The sequence below is a fragment of the Pterocles gutturalis genome, unplaced genomic scaffold (assembly GCF_000699245.1).
Source record: "Pterocles gutturalis isolate BGI_N339 unplaced genomic scaffold, ASM69924v1 scaffold10294, whole genome shotgun sequence".
Lineage (NCBI taxonomy): Eukaryota > Metazoa > Chordata > Aves > Pterocliformes > Pteroclidae > Pterocles > Pterocles gutturalis.
In genome coordinates this window covers 8,562-27,233 of record NW_010133243.1, presented here as the reverse complement: position 1 = coordinate 27,233, position 18,672 = coordinate 8,562, and the positions used below count along the sequence as shown (strand labels likewise).

The 18,672-nt window shown below is 43.0% G+C and overlaps 1 protein-coding gene across 1 annotated transcript in view; it reads right to left on the bottom strand.

Annotated features, from left to right (window-relative positions):
• Positions 1–7,341: 7,341 nt before the first annotated feature.
• DSG2 (desmoglein 2) overlaps positions 7,342–18,672 on the bottom strand; it is a gene marked incomplete at its 5' end in the record, with an annotated part of 14,138 nt that continues 2,807 nt past the window's right edge. The window contains 10 exons of the mRNA XM_010081162.1: positions 7,342–8,346; positions 10,150–10,476; positions 11,573–11,697; positions 12,608–12,838; positions 14,021–14,248; positions 14,870–15,012; positions 15,457–15,716; positions 16,648–16,833; positions 16,979–17,113; positions 17,639–17,799. Of these exons, the coding sequence (XP_010079464.1) occupies positions 7,342–8,346; positions 10,150–10,476; positions 11,573–11,697; positions 12,608–12,838; positions 14,021–14,248; positions 14,870–15,012; positions 15,457–15,716; positions 16,648–16,833; positions 16,979–17,113; positions 17,639–17,799 (2,801 nt within the window). The remainder of the gene's footprint in view (positions 8,347–10,149; positions 10,477–11,572; positions 11,698–12,607; positions 12,839–14,020; positions 14,249–14,869; positions 15,013–15,456; positions 15,717–16,647; positions 16,834–16,978; positions 17,114–17,638; positions 17,800–18,672) is intronic.

Below are 18,672 nucleotides of genomic sequence, written 5' to 3'. Positions count from 1 at the left end.
CCGTCGGGCTTTTCTGTACAGAAGGAAAGATTTCATGGTTCTGCTTGAAGAAATGTGTTACACCCTTAGTGCCCCTAGGGAAGCAGCTGGTCATCTGTTGGTAATAAAGGTAATAAACCAATTCTCTTTTCAGTGAGACCAGGGAAAATGCCTGCCGTTCCTATGGCACTGTGATTCAGAAGCTTATCTGTTATGGCAGACAGAGCCAGCCATAAAAAACTAAAAATCATTCTGTCACCAAGGTAAATAAATAAAAAAAAATGCTGAAGGCAGATTTTCCTTCCCTTTGAAAGGCCGGTTTTCTTTCCCAATGCTCTGCAAACAAAGTTAATGCACTCAGATAGGTCAGGTATTGTCAAACTCCAACTCCTCTAAACAAAAAACCACAGACTCTGCTGGAGGAGTAGGTGGCACAGGGGAGTATTTTGACTCATATTGATCCCTTAATCTGTCTAGAGAGCACAGGAGGAAAAGGTAGATGTGAGAGAGAAACAAAGAGGGGTTATCTGAGGGGCAGGGCTTTTCAAAGGAGGCTCTCTCTGAAATGAACCCTGGTGGTCCTAAATGCTAATTTATTTGTGGCACAAATTCCTTCCAGTGCAGCCAACATTCCTCACAGATTATTTCTCTCTAATACACAGCAGATAATTTTGTAAACTCAGATTGAGTGGTACATTCAGCACGTCCTCTTCCAGAATCAATTTTGAAAACAGCATCTTCTCTCCTTCTTCCACGCTGTCACATATTGTGTCACATTGCTGATGCCAAACTTAGGCTTATGCAATAAATCCACTGGTCAGGAGCCTAAAATCATGTTTAGAGCAGAACCTCTCTGCTCTAGAGCTTTCTGCCTCAAATTATTTTCTTGCCCTTCACACCAGATCACATCAAGAATGTTTCTGTTCCATTCATGTGCTTCAAAAGTATTCTTTTTGTTTTGTCATTCTATTTATTTTGTTTTGTCATAGGGCAGAATATTCCTTCTCAGTGAAAAACGTAAATAGCATATCTGAAAAATAAGTAAAGACACTCTGGGACAGCTCCACATTTTGACCTTCCTTTTGGACTTTGCACTGTGGGTGTAGTGTCCCACCTGTGTCCCCTGCCAACTTCTTGCCCACGCCTAGTCTCCTTGATGGCAGGGCAATGTGAGAAGGAGGAAAGGCTTTGACACTGTGCAAGCTCTGCTCAGGAATAACTAATGCATCCCTGTGTTATCAACACAGTTTCAGTCACAAATCCAAAACATAGCACCATAGGAGCTGCTATGAAGAAAATTAACTCTATCCCAGCCAAAACCAGTACAGTGTAAAGTCACTGCGCTTGGACTTGTTTCATGTAGTATCAAATATTTAACTGCTCATTAATTCAAAGAACAGGGGTGTGAGAATAATCCTCCACCCCTTGTTCAGGACAGGTCCTTGAGATCTGCTCCAGCTGTTTACTGTTGTAGTCTGGGATTCAACTGCCCCAGCTGACTGTCATTTATCCGAAGTGCCCTAAGCTCAACTACTAATTCCACTAGCACCACCCATTAGAGTGGTATTTGACCCAGAAAAGGGTTTTTGGGGCACTTAGGGAGCAACCACACTTTTACTCATCTGACACTAAGTCTAATTTGGTCGCTTGTTTTAAGAGATTCCTGAAAAACCTCACACAGAACTCTGAATGGTATGGTTGGTTTGTGTTAGGGAAAAAAATTATTCCAGCGAGGAAGAGTGTAGGGAGGAAGAATGGCCCCTCTCCAAGTTACTAGGACTATGTAAAATTAAATATTTTTATGGATCTGTATTTCAGCTCTCCCACATCTTGCTTATAGGAATAAAACAAAGGCAGGATGCAAAAGCAGCGTGAGAGGCTTTCTGTCTTTCCTGCTCTTGCAAAGGTCAAGCTTGTTGGCTACAGGACAAAAGTTATAGGTGTATCACAGGATGATAAATGGCAAAAGAGTGAGAACCCCTGCGCACAGAGCAAATATCTCCCTGCCAGCACTAGCTGTATTGTCAGATGTGAGTCACATCAGGTGCAATGCATCATCTGGGAGATGTGATTTGGCTCCATCTAAAAGCTGATGCCTTAGGTGCATGATTCCTTCTACTTGGAAGCTCTGCTTTTAGTTTTATTTTCAAGACAGGATGAAAAGAGTAATTGGTAATGCTCGGAGATTAAAAAAAAAAAAAAAGTAATTAGAGAGGAGTTTTTCACAAGGGGAAGAAATCAAGGGAAGTGAGGAAGGCACCAGCGTGGATGGCAGGAGAAATCGGTGAAGGCAACCAGCCAGGCTGGAGGTCCATATGGAGAGGCTATCACAGCCCTGCCCCTAGTACCCAGCCCAGGGCACTGCTGCAGCCTGTGCCCTTCTTCTGCCCAGTGTCATGCCACTGCCACCAAGCTACTCCAGCAGCAGTACAGCATCCACACCATCCTGTGCTCCACAGCTGCTCCCAGATACCCTGTCCCGAGCAGAAGAAGGGTAGGTGGGAGCTTTGGGAGGCTGGATTCCAGGCCTGAGGGAGACCCATCAGTTGGTACCAGCACTGTCCTCTCAAATTCCTGTGCTCCCCAAGGGCTTAAAGTTCAGCCCTGCTCCAGAGATCTTGGATAATCATTAGCCAGGGAATCAATGCCATTTGTTGCTTAATCACTGGGAGGTGATATCTCATCTCTGAGTTTTATTTGCTAGAGATAACAGATCTAAGAGAAATATTTTGATGAAACGTTTGAATCATAGGTCAGAAAACAGTTTGGAGCTGAGGCAGGAGGGCTACAAACCCTTCTGCCCCGGCACCCTGCAGAGCAAACTTTGCCACGTGGTTTTCCCTCAGTGCATCCACAGCATCTTCTGGAGGCATTTCCACCATCTGACTGGAGACACTTTCTGTTATATAGTGCAAGGAAATGAGTTTCAGGGCAGTTTTAAAACCAGTGCTATCACTTTGTACATGTGTTTCAGTAACTAAAAGAAAATAATGAAGTAACCAGAGGGAACATCTGCCTAGTGCAAATCCCTTTGTGCCTGGGCTTCCCCAGCTAATACAAGGTAATGATGGAAGTTTCCCTCAGCATTTGGCAATTCAAAAAATTCGCTTAGTATTACATAAAAATACAGTTTTTCAGCTGCAGCCCCTACCCTCCCACCCCATTTCATTACAGCCTCAATGTCTCTATGAATGGGAAGCTGTAAAAATAAGGACAACCTCCCCACACACTAGGGGAGCAAGTACATTCACAGCTTTACTTACTTCGGTGGTTTTTTTCCACCGAAATAAAGACGTGGTGTGGTGAGGAGGATGGCATGGGCCACTGGTACAGTTTATTTTATCTGTATCATTGGACTGCAAAACCTGAGATCGTCCAGCACTCTGTACTGCTTGGGGAGTTGTCCTTTGTAGCAGGCAGTCTGCAGAGAGCTGTGGGCACAGCGATGCTCCCTATGGCAGCACCAGAAGTTAAATAATGTGCTCATCTGGGGAGAAGCTTTCAGCATCTGCTCTGCACAGGCTGTAATGCCATCTATAGCCTTTTTGGGAGAGGTGGATGTTGAGTTTGATTTTCAGCTGCCAACATGCTGAGCAAGAGGATGTGCTGAGGAAACTTCAGTGGCAGCTCGTGAAGTGAGGCCACCCAGAGAAGCTGGGAGCTGGAGACAGCAACCTCTTTGTGTGGTTCAAGGGTCACAATGGCTACGTTTGTGCTGTTGTTTCTTGGCAGAGGCTCTCACGGGAGGGTTGGGGCACTGGGCATGGCTTATCTGGAAATCAGGTCCCTGCCCTATGTCAGATTTTTTTATTCAGTGATTGCTCGCTCTGCAGGGAGAGCAAACCACCCTTTTTTCTCCTCATCCAGTCATCTACTGTGCATTAGCCTCAGGTGACTGCTGTCCTGTTCTCCGTTGACACCAAGCCTCTCCTGGATCATGGCAAGAGTCCTCCTTGTCCAGTATCCCATCATCAGCAGTCACCATAAGGGGGGCCCAGGGAAGGTCTTCCCCTCAGCACTCAGCTATCAGCTTTCTCAGAGCTGGAAGCCATTTCTGTGTATTCAGTAGCCCAGTGGCTTGCTTTCCCATGCACACCTGCCTTGAACCTGCACAAACTCTGCCACTCACGCAGCTTTTGTAACAGAGTGCGTTTCAGCTACCGGTGTGCACTGCAGGGCAGGAGATGTGGTGCCCATTCCCACATGGAGCATCCCAGGCTGGGAGAGCAGCGGATTTGAATCCCTCAAGGAAAGGCCAAAAACCCCGAGTCCTTGTCCGTGCTCTCCCCAACTATGACACACAGCACACCGCTGGGCCCACCACCAGGGTCCAGCATTTTTGGGATGCCTCAAGGCCATAAACACATACCATCACCCTCCTGGGCAGAGCAGCTGATTTATTTAACTTTAAAACCTGATTTACTGCTGATAACCCTGACAAGCTTTAAGCCTTTGATAGTGGACGATGGTCAAATTCCCAGGAGCGAATGGAGCCTGGAAGAGATTGTCCTGTCTTGCAAAGTCTAGCCTGGCTCCAAGTATATGCCAAAGCACAACAAAGAAATACTTACTCAGGACTGGTGCTCCACATGCCCTCCTGCTGTGAATGGCTGCATCCTTGTGGCACACTGGTTCAGACTCACGAAGTCTTGATGCACTTAGTGAGGATTTGCAGGAAACATAAATCAGGGAAGAGCAGCGTGGATGCAGTCCCTGTCACACTGGTATGTCAGCATAACCATCCTTTGTTATTTTTAGATAAGAAAATTACAGACTTCATTTTTACTTCTGAAGTCAGAATGAGGCATCTCTCACAAAGATAAGGGTGTAGGGCCAATCCCTCTGTCAGGGTTATCTAGTGGTCAGATGCTAACCAGGCATTTCCATTAGTTTAGGTCTGTGTATTCCTCCCACTATCACTTAAAAAACACAGCTCCATTAGAAGTGATGTATTTAATCTGATGGATGTTCTGCCAGTACTGCACATGCTAGTATCATTTGAAGTCTTGGTACAAGACTAAACCAAATAATGGAAATTCACTCTTAATGAATCTTAGCAAATCTGTGATAAAAGTTTATACGTAAGCAATAGACAGGGAAGTCGGGATTTCTGTGACAGTCCTGACTCTTACATCCTCTTCTGGATGTTAACAACCATATGTTTTAACAACTATAAAACTGAGACGTCATTTTATGCCATGTGGCTTGGAAGTATAAACTGATTAGAAGATTTTGACTCAAATCCCAGTACATCTGTGGATGGGATGCTGTTATCTTACATCAAGTTCTTACAGAATTTAGTGTGCTTAACCAGCAGGCAGAATTCACTTTTTTTTTTTTCAGAATGTACAAGTTAGCAGGACACCAACTTTCCTTACATCTCTATCTTTCAGATATTCCTTCAGGCTGTTTGAAAAATCACAATCCCCATTATACCTTTAAACTTTTTTTATTTGTGGTAGGAAAGTCATTGTTTTCAGGCAGGGACCTTAAAACTGAATGAAGAAAAAAAAAATAAAATGCATTGGAGTTCTTTATTTAAGATTGCATAAAGCACAGAAATACTCCATTAAAAAGTCAGAAATAAGTTCATTCCCTCTAACTGCATCAAAAAATGGTCACCACTTAAAACTGCATGCTTGCTTAAAAGTAAATACACGTACTTTAAAAATGAAGTTTAAGAGAAAAATAACCAACAGGTCCAAGCAAGAAAGTAGTTTGATTTGCTTGGAGGTACTCCTCCACTTCACATAATGGCCCATCTGTAAAAATGCACCCCGTTAAGCAAAGCCATAGTTCCTACTTTTTATCTTAATTGTTTGGAATCAACTTTTACATCCTTATCACTCAAATCAAATACACTGAAAGCATTTCTAGTCAAAGGCAAAATGTATCAGTAGAAAACGATAACACTGCAGCTGCAGGAAAACTCCAGGAGAGATGGAGACAAGAAAGCTTGGCAGGTGCATGGGCTTTGCATTACCATATGAGCAGCTTTGCTGATTTTACAAGTATGAGATAAACACTGGACCAATATCTCATCTAAAATACATCTTTCTACTCTGACAAAACATGAGGAGTGTATGGCAGTTTCTCCTCCATAAAATTAACTTTAAAATGTTTCAAACTGCATACAAATAAATATTTACATGTGCATATATACATAGTGCCAAACAGTCTACAATAGTCTCTTCTGCTTTTACCACATAAACTTCATAGAAAGAAAAGTAATTCTAAGTGTCACAGAACTATAGGGAGCTTTCTCTTCTCTTGTCAGAGCTCAGGAAAGCTGTCATTGTATGTCACTACACAGTCCCCTGAGCTCTGGTGTTGGAGCCAGCAGAACCTCACCCACACACCGCCCACTCACCAGGCTGCATTTCTGTGCTTGTATCTGTGAGTTCACAGACAGAATTAAAATCAATTGGCTAATTGCACTTATAAATCAGATCCTACAGATGTCTAAGGGCCACAAACTTTGCTAGCAAAGCTACTGACTGACTCCCTGGCTCTAAAGCTAAGTTCTGGCTGTTTCTCATACATTATTAAAGGACCAGTTAGGAGGCTGTGAAAAATCTGTACAATGCAAATGCTTACTTGACCATGTCAGCCTAGACCCAACACCAAGTAATGGAATTTTTACATTGAGGTACCAGAAAAACTGCAGTTTTCAGCATTTTTTGCTACTTGCTCTGTTTAACCCCTGTGCTAATATGCAAGTATTGATTGCTTAAGGTACAAACATTGATAACTCAAAGTTGTGACATCCCTCCAGGAGATCAACACACCACTGCCCTGACAACGTACTGGCTTTGGTGGCTTAGGCTTCTTGAGAAGTAGAGATTTCTTAGCAGTTCACCCATGTGCAGAGATCTGCAGCTGCAGCTCAGGGGAGCTTCCCTGGCCCACAAGGTAATAGGCGGCAAACATGCAATGAGAAATGGATGCCCCCTGGGGGGGACTTCAGCAGATACACTAAACAGCAGTTCAGAAACTTAACTTGTGCTTTGCACACCACTATCCATCACTAGATTTTAACTTTTTTTTTTTTCTGCTCTCCCATAATTACGCAGCTGTGGTTATGTGGTATTATTACACTAACTGAACAACAAAAAGCAGTTACAAAAAATGGCAAACAAAGAAAAAAATATATATTTCCCACATCTTTCCACTTCAAAAGCATCACCACCAACGTTGCCTAACAACAGCAGCAGATTTCCTTACTAGCTTCTTGGTCACAATCCTTATGTATACAAACCACCGCAAGCGAGTCCATGTCATTCTGAAAGCACCAGCGTATTTGAGTCTCAAGAGAAAACCCAAGGCAACACGCACGCTGACACAAGAGTGCTGGACATGCCTCTACGAGCGTGTGTACTGCACCGTGCTGTATTTGGTGACCCTGGAAGACTTGCTCAGCGTGGCGCTGGCAGGAGGTGGCCCCTCTAGGTTGGAGCCCGCCTGGTTTAGCAGGGAGTCTGTGATCAACACGTGCTCTTGCCTTCCCAAGCCGGCACCCGCCACCTGCTCGGCTCTGCTCTGCGTCCCCGAGGCTGTCACCACCACACTGCGCCCCTCTCCTGAAGCAGGGAAGCCCAGCGAGGCCTGCTCTGCAGCAGGCACGAGCACCCTCTCCCGCTCCCTCACCACGACATACTGGGAGTCAGGGAGATCCTGAACCATCAGGGCTCCTGGCCTGGCGCCCTCCGACTTCACCATCCGCTCCGTAACCACCACGTTATTTGTGTGCGGCAGGTCGGGGATTTCCACCACACCCTGCAAGCTCGACGCAGGTGCCAGCACTCTCTCTGTCACCACCACGTTCTCCCTAAACTGAGGGTCTAGAAAGACAGTGGATGAGTGGGCAGGAGCCCCCGCAGAGTAGGACGTTTCCGTCAGGCTGAAATTGGTCTCTGCATGGGCTGTGGGAAGGGGCTGGATGTCGTGCTGCCCAGAGCGGGATGTAAAGGTTGTTTCGGTGACCACCTCCTCGGACACGGTGTCTCCTGCACCACCGCCTACGTGCATCGGTGGGGACGGCTGGAAGTGGCTGCTTGAGGCAAAGACTTGTTCCGAGCTGGAAGTGTTTTGCTGATCTACGAATTGTGACTTTGCGTTACTAAGGCTGAAACCAGATTCATTCCTGGAGCTACCATCTTTCATGTTGATGTGTCTGCCTATGCATATTTCTGCTAGAGTCTTAAATTTGTCCCCCAAATCATCAAGAAAGTGGTCATCAAAATCGGCCTCAATGAAACTGCAGCAGCCGACGGAGCCATGGGGGGAGCTTGACTCTCCCTGGGAATAAACCAGGAGACAGTCGTTTGCAGCTTGGGCTTCATCTTCATCCGCAAAAGAGACAGCTTTCTACAGACAGAAAACAAAAGCAAGCAAAAGTTCATTAGTGTCAGCTCTAGACTTAATAAATCTGGAAATCAGGAATGCTTGATCAAAAAGATTAAGATAAGAAAATTTAACTGAACCCACACAAACTGTCAACCAAGCAAGTGCTTTTTGCTTTTCTGAAGTTAGTTTGAACTTGACAGTATATTTGATGAGAAGAAGAATCTGAGATGAAATTGAAAACCTTGGGTACTATCACAAAGTTAAATGGGTTGGTAGGTACAGGAACGTAGTCCAGCATATAAATTTTTAGGCTCTGTGCAGGCCACTTTGGCTCATGGGTTCTAGACTGTAGCACTTCCAGGGCCAGCTCAGTCTGAGAGTGGCATCTGTAATGGAGCTGCTGCCAGTGCTACCACAAATATCAGTGTACACGCTTGCACCAGCTCCAGTTCCAGGAGTGAAGACAGCTCAATCCTTTTACCACCTTGACCTAATACAGTTGCTGGCTTGTGCTCAGAATAATTTTCTGCCACATTTGAAGTTCTGGAGTGCATATTAGCTCAGACATCTGTGTAATGTGGTATGTATCCAGACCTAAATTGACTCTGTATGTTTATCTGCATTTGATCCTGGAAGAAGGCACATTACCTGAGGTGCTTCTACAAAAATCAACACACATCTGAAACTATTTGGTTTGGCAACTTGTATTTTTTTTTCTTTCTTTCTTTCCTGTAATCTAAGAATCCCAGAAGTTGTACGAGTTACTCTAGCGTGACCTTTACAAAGCCCTCCTGCATGACTTCATCAGGCAGCTATGCATAAAGTATGTCTAAATATTAGGAAGTGCAAAGAACAGAAGGAAAGCAGAATTGCTACTGTTGCATCTGTTCACCCAGAAGACCAGTAGCTACAGGACCCAGGAGACGTAAGTGTCTTAAGCTCAAATCCTTCCCTGGCCTGAGGTGGTGATCCAAAGCTGCACAGCTACTCCCCTGCAGAACCCCATCATCAGCCAGCTGTAGGATGGGAAGACGTTTTATTTGTACAGGAGATGGACGATCTGTACACTCCCTGGCATACAGAGGTGAAACTTCCACTATAAGGAGCTCACCAGCCTAAGGACTAAGGATGCGCATTACACAAAGAGGAAGAGCTGCAATGAGTATGCCTGTTTGCCTGTTGGTCGATGGTTAGGTCACCAAAAGAAAAGTCATAAAGGGGATTGCATCATGTGCCTCATACACTTCTGATAAATGGCCCCTTACTCAGGCTACTGGGCAAAGAGACAAATCCACCACCACTTGCTTCATCGGCTGCTTTGAAAGTGCAGATCCACCCTCTACTGTATGACATCTATGGCTTATCTTTCAAAAACCTGCTCCATTATAAAGTTTGTAGCTGTGACTCATGATGAGTCATAGGTACCTCCCTACAGGCCAGTTTAATGTGCTTAAATCCCTAAGATTCAGATCATATAGTCTTTCTCATGGCTTCTTCCTGGGCAAGGGGCTCCTTGGTCACTGCTGAATATCCTGGATCCCATTCCCAAGTACCTCCCCAAAAAGAAGGGTCTCCTTGTGGGAGACCTTGTAAACAGTCAGCGCTACAAGACTGAGCATTGTCATACTCTAAGTGCCACATTGTGAAACTAATCCAAAAGCTCTTAATGCCCCCAACTCTGCTTGCACACAACATTGGCCATTGTATCACGACTGTTTATACATACATATCTACTCACCTGCGTTTGTAATAACATGAACAGCAAGCATTTCACCACACTAAGTGTAAATATCAAAATACTGTTTTCACAGGTCATATGCTTACATCATTGAAGTAGTCTCTTAAAAATTCTTCATTCATGGCTCCTGCTGCTCCCACCGCGACTCCTCCTCCAGCCACCACTGTCTTGCTTTCTACACCTGCCACGCCTTTAGCTCCTCCAGCTGCCATGGCTCCATATTCAGCACCAGAAAGGAGATGTCTTTGCTCTTCCCATCTTTCCTTGGTAATACTGCTGTGATGCTCTCTTACATGAGAGGCAGAGCGGCCTCCTCCTTTTTTCCCTGCTGCTGCTGCCGCTGCTGTTGTTGCTCCGCCGGTTGCTCCTCTTGAGTTCCCCAGTACAGTGGGTGAGATGAGGCTTAGCATTGACTGCATAAATAACACAAATCAGGATGTGACATGAAAGCTGTGCTGCCCAGCACATGGAACTCACCAAACCAGCAGCAGGGCTGGGTGGGACCTGCAAGGGTGCTGTCTTATGACTTGTTCAAATTTGCGCTTGTACATGTTGCTGCAAAGAGTAAAAGGACTCCTGAAATAGGGTGCAGCTTACACAACCGCATTCCCAAGGAGGATCATGGAAATGTTTCTACAGATCATTGTTTTCTGGAAACTCAAAGGGTTGGGAGTGAAAGCAGGAAGAAAAACCACCAAAAAAGGCATGCTGTTCCAGCACAGACTCTGCTCAGCTTTCCCCTGATACAAAGCGGGCGAGTGTGCACTGCCTGCCTAGCCCTTTCTTCTTTCCTAGCAGCTTGGCTTCCCCGTTAATTGTCTTTTTTTCAAGAATTCAGTGTGAGCATTGGCCCTAAATAATTTTTTTACCTTACTTCTGTTTCTTTGTTATTGTGCAGAAGCATGCCAGTGTCATGCCCTTTTTTTTTTTTTTTTTTTGAAAAGTGAGTTTCATAGCATAACAAGAAAGGGCAAACTTCTCTTGGCATTCACTGTTCTCTCTGCAGATCTGCACTTTTTTCTGACCCCCCCCCCTTTTTTTTTTTAAGAATTTACTTTGTTTAAGAAGGCAAATGCACAGGGAAGACTTTAAAATGCAACCTGAAACTTTAAACTAGAAGCTAAGCCTTATAACCCATTCTTTGACTACTTTACCATGCTCACAAAGGGGCACAGAACATTCCAGGCTTGCAAATGCTTCACTTTTTACAGCACCAATCCTTTTCCCACACTCCTATCTCCCGCTCAGATACCATCAACATTTGCTTGATTGCTTCCCCTTCACTCTGGGATTTAAACACCACGGCTGGTGTTTCCAGAGCTGCTGGTGGAATTCATCTTCCATGCATACTTCACTGAGCCTCACAGGGTTAATTTTAATTAACAGTCATGTGTGGTTAAAATCTGCTGTATGGCTCTGAAACACCAGCCCATAACGTGGAAGAGATGCCAAGTGGCGAACTGAACACTTGGACAGAAATCAAAGAGAAATGCTATTAGGGATACATGCCTTCTCCTCGGGAGCTGCCCCTTCACTGTTCCACTGACGCAACATCGCTTCGCTGCCGTCTGGTATTGCAGCAAATCCCTTTGCTCCTGAGCCGCAGCGACACAGCAGCAGTAACAGTGGAATAACTATGGGGAAACAGAAGTTTGCCATTAACTATATGATGATTAGGGTCAAAGCATGCTAACAGCCAGTACCAAAATTTGATTAGCTCACATGCCAAAATATAATGTTTAGTGAGCTAGTGATCAGTTTGAGGGCTAATAGACTGACACCACATTCCCAAATACTCCAGATATTTCCTAGAAACATATGCCAGGATGGTTTCCTAGAGAGTAAAGTGGCAACTAACCCATCAGGGCCTCAATCCTACAGATGACCATGCAAGTATATCATTACACTTCCATCAAAGATCTCATATACCAAAACCAAGCCCTAAATATCACCATACCACTGCAGGATTTATTATTACTGTCCTGTTATTTTACTACTAGATAACGACATGGCGTCATGTAGATTCCACCTCACCGCTCCTGTGACATGTCTAGAGTGTTGCCTAGGGAAACTCAAAACAGTCCAGTCTCAGGAGCAGAGTGTATTGGGGTGGAATGAACTTTGTTTTGCCACAGATAGATTGCTACTGGTATAAGCAATAAACGATTGCTATTTTAAATGCAGGTAAGGGAGAAGAGAGTGGACACAGTGCTGCAATTTGAGTGGAAAGAGTTAGGGTTCATATGGGGAGGTGTGAGAAACACCAAAGAGATTCCTTACTGCTTCCCCACCTGTTATTTACAGCACCATAAACAAATATTAAAGTTGTACACATTAATTTTAAAATGCACAGCTTGAAATCCTTTGAGGGTGAAATGCTGATGTTACCAAAATTCGTTGGGTATTTGCCATGGCTTCACACAAACTAGGAGTTTACACAAAGTATATCAAGATGCTAAAACCTGGGAGCTAGACTGTTTCTTTCCTGATACCTTGCAGACCATATTTACAGTGCTTCCGAGATAATATGAAACAATTACTTACGCAACAGAAGTAAAAACGCCAAGATGATTAGTGCAACCGCTCCTGGTCCCAGACCCACTGCCTTAGCGTCACTAACTCTCTCTCTGCATACGCCGTCATCCGCACACTTACACACAGTCAATTGCAGAGACTGTGCTTGAGGACAGCTGAGCCCTTGGAAATCCTTTATTAGGATGGGAACTTCAGTTCTGCCCACCTTCAGGTTTTGTGGTACCAGCTGTATGCTGGTGCCTGAGGTGGAGCGGGGAGGTTAAAGAAAAAGACAAGACAAACAAGAAATGAGTGGAGAGGAAGGTGACTCCTGTAAACTAAGAGAAATAAAACCTTCACAGTCTCCCAACAAGCCCCCTCCAGTTCAGTTCAGTCCAGCCCAGCCAATGCAATGGAATGAAGTTTAACGAGCCGCTGCTACAGCGTATGTGTTCTTATTTTAATCAAGTAATTCACGCTGGTAACAAAGCAGCCGTGCTCACTCACACTCTCAGATAATTGAGAGGAGATTAATCTGTTGTAGGGAGACTGGGAGCCAACACACTGCTTGCTCCCCTGTCACACCAAGGACACAGCCAGACAAGAGATGCCCAGATGATGTTCCCAGCTGGGGAATGCCACGCTATTTGGGAGAGCCGTGACCCCTACAGTAACTGCTAGTCTGGCTGCAAGTGGGACGAGGAAAGCTAAGAAGATTCCTCCTTGGTCCTAACCCTAGCCATTAGGATGACTGCTGATTGCTTTGCAGCGTTATGCTGTGGGATTACAGAGGACAGAATAATGAGTCTGAGAAGAAAAAAGTGTTTTCTGGTGCCTTCAATCTACCTGACTGAAGCACTTCCTTCAAGCATTTCCCAGGCTTATATGAATGGAAATGTAGGAAGAAAACACTCATCTCCTTTTGAAATATTAAAATTATTTATGATTTATGACTTATTTTTGCTCATACTGTACCGGACAATCCTAGACAAGTTACACTGTATTTCTCCTTTTCAAGGCCCCCTGTGCAGACAACCTTATTTATTTATTTGTAAGTTAGAGCAACTTCAGCCAGTAACAAAACCGTATCTCCAAGCTCAGTTTAACAAAAAGCATCCTCCATCACTGCATGCTTTGTGTGGGAAGATGGGAATGGCTTGATCCCAGCGTTACCCATCAAATACTGGTCACCACGTATGGCTCATCCAGCTAAGCAAAAATGGTCCAACTGGGGGAAGGCAACAGGACCTACAAGACATGACTGTGCTTTTATAGCCACTGGAGAGAAGGGAGCAGAACATGAGTGATGTGTCTGCATGCCCAACTCCATATATATGGGGTTTTTTGGTCTGGATCAGACAAACTGTCAGTTTGATTGGAATTAACAAATTACAACACTAGGACTCCAAAGAAATGAAAGTAAGTAAAAATATATTTTCTCACCATTTCCAGATGCAATTATCCATTCTTTTGCTGTCCCTTCTGGCTCATCAATGACAGTAAAGCTGAAGGGATCACTGTTCGGGTAACCATCCAAATCAGTAGCTGTAACATCAACTAATTCTGCATCTGAACACACCGTCTGCACAGGGTTCACAATAACTGGGCAGTTATCATTCTCATCTTTAACTTGAATTATGACTGTGCCGGTGACTGTTTTCTTTGGCAAATCTAAGATTTTAAAATATGAAAAATTAAATTGATTTGAAAAGTACAAAAATTTCATCTTAAAATTAAAAAAACTGAATATTTTCCAAAACACAAACATTACTGCAATAAGTAGAAAGAGCTCTCCCTGGAGCTTATGGGAGCAGTATTTGATTCCTAATGTTAATAAACATATTTACCAACTTCTTCTGCAGGCAAATTGTTTTACTATTTTGACTTAGAAAAAAAAAGTATTTCCGATGTATTGTTACACAATAACATGCAGATTATAAAAGAATTCTAATTAGATACACAAGAAGTTAATGGAGTTTTTCTTGCTCAGCATTCAAGACAACTGAGGACTATGAAGTCTGCTGATTAGTGTACTGAGATACTGGCAATTTCCACCTTGACAAGGGATGTTCCTGTCAGACTTGGTCTTTGCAAAACTTTTACAAAAAGTTCACCTGCATCTAGTCAGAGAAATGGGCACCTCAGGAGTCCATTCCAAGGCTCATCCTATTTCAATGAGTTATCAGTGTGTTTCCCCCAAATACAGAGCCTATGGAAAACTGCACTAGGTGCCTAACTTTGAGGCAGTTAGAGATATACCAATTATGTGAAAACAAAACCCTCTCAACTTACCAGTAGTTACAGCCAACATGGTGAAAGTGTAGGTACCATTTACTACATAAGACGATTCATAATCGAGGTTTTTGGCAAGTCGGATTTCACCTGTGTTTGAGTCTATTGAGATCCAGTTTGCTGCATCTCTTCCTTTCATGTACCTGATTAAAATTGCATATAAAGATGTACACATTTATAATGAGGAAAACAACCATCAGTGGAAAAACAACCATCAGCTTCACAGTATGTTTACTCTCTGTTTAAAGCAGAGACTGACTCCCTGTGCCTGAGGTCTGACACTCCTGTGACTGGAATTGGTTTCAACTATAAACCTAAGACTATAAACCTGCCCTGGATACTGGAACCTGCTTTGCCCTCTAGAGCCAGGATTTAAGCGTGCAGGTGTATACGACTGAACAAGTAGGCTTTTCAAGGCAGCTATTTCTGGATAATAGAAAGTTGATGATGATATTGTTTTAGGTGTGACTTACGTGCAGTAGAAAACGATTGACTTTGAGATTATTTCAGCTCAATACACACATTTTCATAGTAAGATGTGATTTTTGACATACTCAGTTATGAGATGGTTATAAAAAGATTCTTACATAACGTGCTCTGCTGCTTTTCCAGTGTCTTCATCATTGGCTTGGTACTGTCCAATAACCTGTCTTATCTGCAGGCTCTCACTTGCTTCAATAATTTTTGTGCCACCAGGGAATACAAGGCCTTCTCGCACATTAATCACATTAATTTTGATTGGAATTGTTTGTGCTTTATAACTGTATTTAATTGACTTGTGGAACTCTGCTTTGTTTGTAACAACAATGCCCAAGTTTAGGCTCTGCATTTTTTCATAATCCAGTTCCTAGAGCAATAAAAAAACCCAAACAAACACTCAGAATTTGACAGAATCTGATACCTAAACAACATTAATACATTTAATATTTAAATAATACTATTTGCGTAACAGTATTTCAGTATGCACAGAAGAACTGTTGGTTAACATGTTACTCTCAATACACAATGCTTCAACTTTTTAAAAGTACATACAGAAGATCACTCTTATTTTCAATGGATGGCACCCCAGGTTTGTCTTCATATTATTGAATTTAAACTAATCTAAGGTAGGTGCAATGAGTCCTACCCATATATTCTGTCTTTACTTTCAGTGAATCTGTGCTCAATGTTACTTGGCTTTTCCATATTTATTTTTTAAAACCAATTTATTTACATAATAGTGCTTATCCATTTTTAACAATTATCAGTTTTCAGATAAGGAAACCAGAGCAGAGGAAAAAAAAGGAAAAGAGGTACTTAGGGCACTATGCATCTTCAGTGCTTGTGGACTAAAGGGGAGTGAAATTCACAAAAGAGAAATTTCCATTTATGGAAAATATATTCATTATTTCAATTTATGGACATTTATTAAGTAGTTTGTAGCCCATGGCTCATGGAGTAGGTGTTGCCTGCAATGTTATCTGTGGCAACAGGAAATAAAGAAATTTAAACTGAGACCAGCAAGGAGAGCAAGCATATGGGAAGGTTTACAGCACATGTAGCCCAAAAAGAAGGAAAGTTTGGGGACTTCTGCCCCACTAGATATACTTGAGATCACACAGAATGTGAACAGTAAAGCTGGAAAAAATTATAATTTGAATGGAAAAACAAAGAATATGCCAAAGGAGGAGTGTCTACCATGTAAATTTGCAGTTTACATACTGACTGAATTTAAATAATTCAACTTAAAGGGAATAAATTCTAACATTTAGAGAAGACTCTCTAAAGAATATACTAACCTTCACAAGAGTCAAAATTCCTTCATTTGTCTGAGTATCTGTTACTATACGGAAAAAGCCACCTTCATTACCAGAAACAAATGAAAAGTTTGCCAGCCAGTTATCAGAAAACTCTTCATCTTTGTCAAACACTTTTATCCGGAGAATTTCCACATTTGCTCTGTTTTCTTCAACGCTTCCTTCCAACTGCAACCAGAAAACACCCTTCTTTAAAAAGATGTCATGATTTACCTCATTTCACCAGCGCAAGAAAGTTTGCACAACCTCATAATAAGCAACGGGATACCAGCAGGTGGAGGAACATGCCAAATATTGTGATAAATGTACTTACTGCACTACTTTCAACCACGGGCAGATTGTCATTGACATCCAAAATCTTGATTTCTAAAGAACATGTTGCAGCATTCCCACCTAATTCACCACCACGGTCTTTTGCTTCCACCACCAAAGAATAGCTACTTTGTGTCTGCCATGATAAGAAAAAAGTGTTTAAAGCAAGCTAAAATTTTCTCCTTCACTGTATTGTCTCTATTACATTTTGGTAATCCCTCTCATGGTCAATTATAACTCCTCTTCTCTCTAGCTAGTAGTAAATCTCACACACAACTACCTTGACAGGCTCTGATGGAGTAGAGATGAGGCTTCGAAAAGGATTTGGGACTTTTGGATCTCTCCACAGAGTTGGGACTGTACTTATGTGGCAAATGGAAAAATTTCAGTGGTCATAAGCAGGGACAGGACCAGTGGTGTCACAACATGTCAGGACAGGGCTAGCAGCAGAGATGCTGCCCTCAGCCACAGAGAGCAAACATCCAGATTACCAGCTGGCAGGCAGTGAAAATTCATGCAAGCACAGGTAAAGTTAATCTCAAGGGAGGCGGGGGAAGGTAAGGGGGCCAGCTCTCTACCCCGACAGGCAGAGCTGAAGGTAACACAATAGGCATCAGAAGACAGCTGTCAACAGATAAAAAACAGGAAGGTTTTTTTTTACCTCTCTGTCAAGGTTTATTTTTGCTACTCGAACTTGGCCAGTATCCTTATCCATACTGAATGCATCACTAGGGCTTTGGGAAACGATCCTGAAAGCAATTTTGGAATTTAGGTTATTTGGTTCATCTGCATCTGTTGCATTTATCCTCATTACAATTGTACCTGGAAAAAACAAACAAAATACAGTATGCTTATGCTGCCATGCACTGGCAAGTGTTTTTACTGTAACATCACAGATCAAGAGACTGTTGTCAGATGCACTGCACAATTTTCTGATGCTCTTGCCTTTATTTATTTAATGAATAGAGCTGAAGAAGCATTCCTAAAATCCAAACAAGACATGTTAAAAGTACATCTTCTAGCAAACAAAAAGACCGTATCAACACATCAGTAACTCATCGAAATCAATGCACCAGAAATACACAACAGGTTGAATTCTCACAGAAGTTATGTCAGAGAACTATAGATACCATACAGAAAAGAAACAAAAGGTTTTTGAACAACAAGCTGCATTTCCCAACAGCTCCACTCAAAATACACAGTGATCCTCGTGGTGCAATCCCCTCATAACTCATGATACAGGATTTCCTCCTCTGGGAAAGGGTGTACCTCAGTGTCCAGTGCCTGACTTTGAACACTAGCTGGAATTCAGGCAAAGAAGCAACTACCATATGGCTGCTACTGACTTGAAAGAGAGCTGAGGTAACTGAATACCTCACCCAAGCGGACGAGCAATAATTTCTTCCTTCAGATTACTGTGACATTGAAAGGCACACAATGTCAGGTATTTATTAGGTTGTTTTACTCCAGCTTTTCTTATCTTCTGGGAAATAATCTGTTGCTCTTATGTTTACTGACATCAGTAGGAAAACAGCCACTTGTTCTTTGAGGGTTAGGTCACAGCCATATGTACTTAACAGTGAAGTACCTCTCCAGCCCATAGACAAAACAGGGCTTTTCATGAGAATGGCAGAATGGCATCCTTCCCAAATAAGCTGGGACTGCTAGGCTAGAAGGTAGTCCGCATTTCCCCTG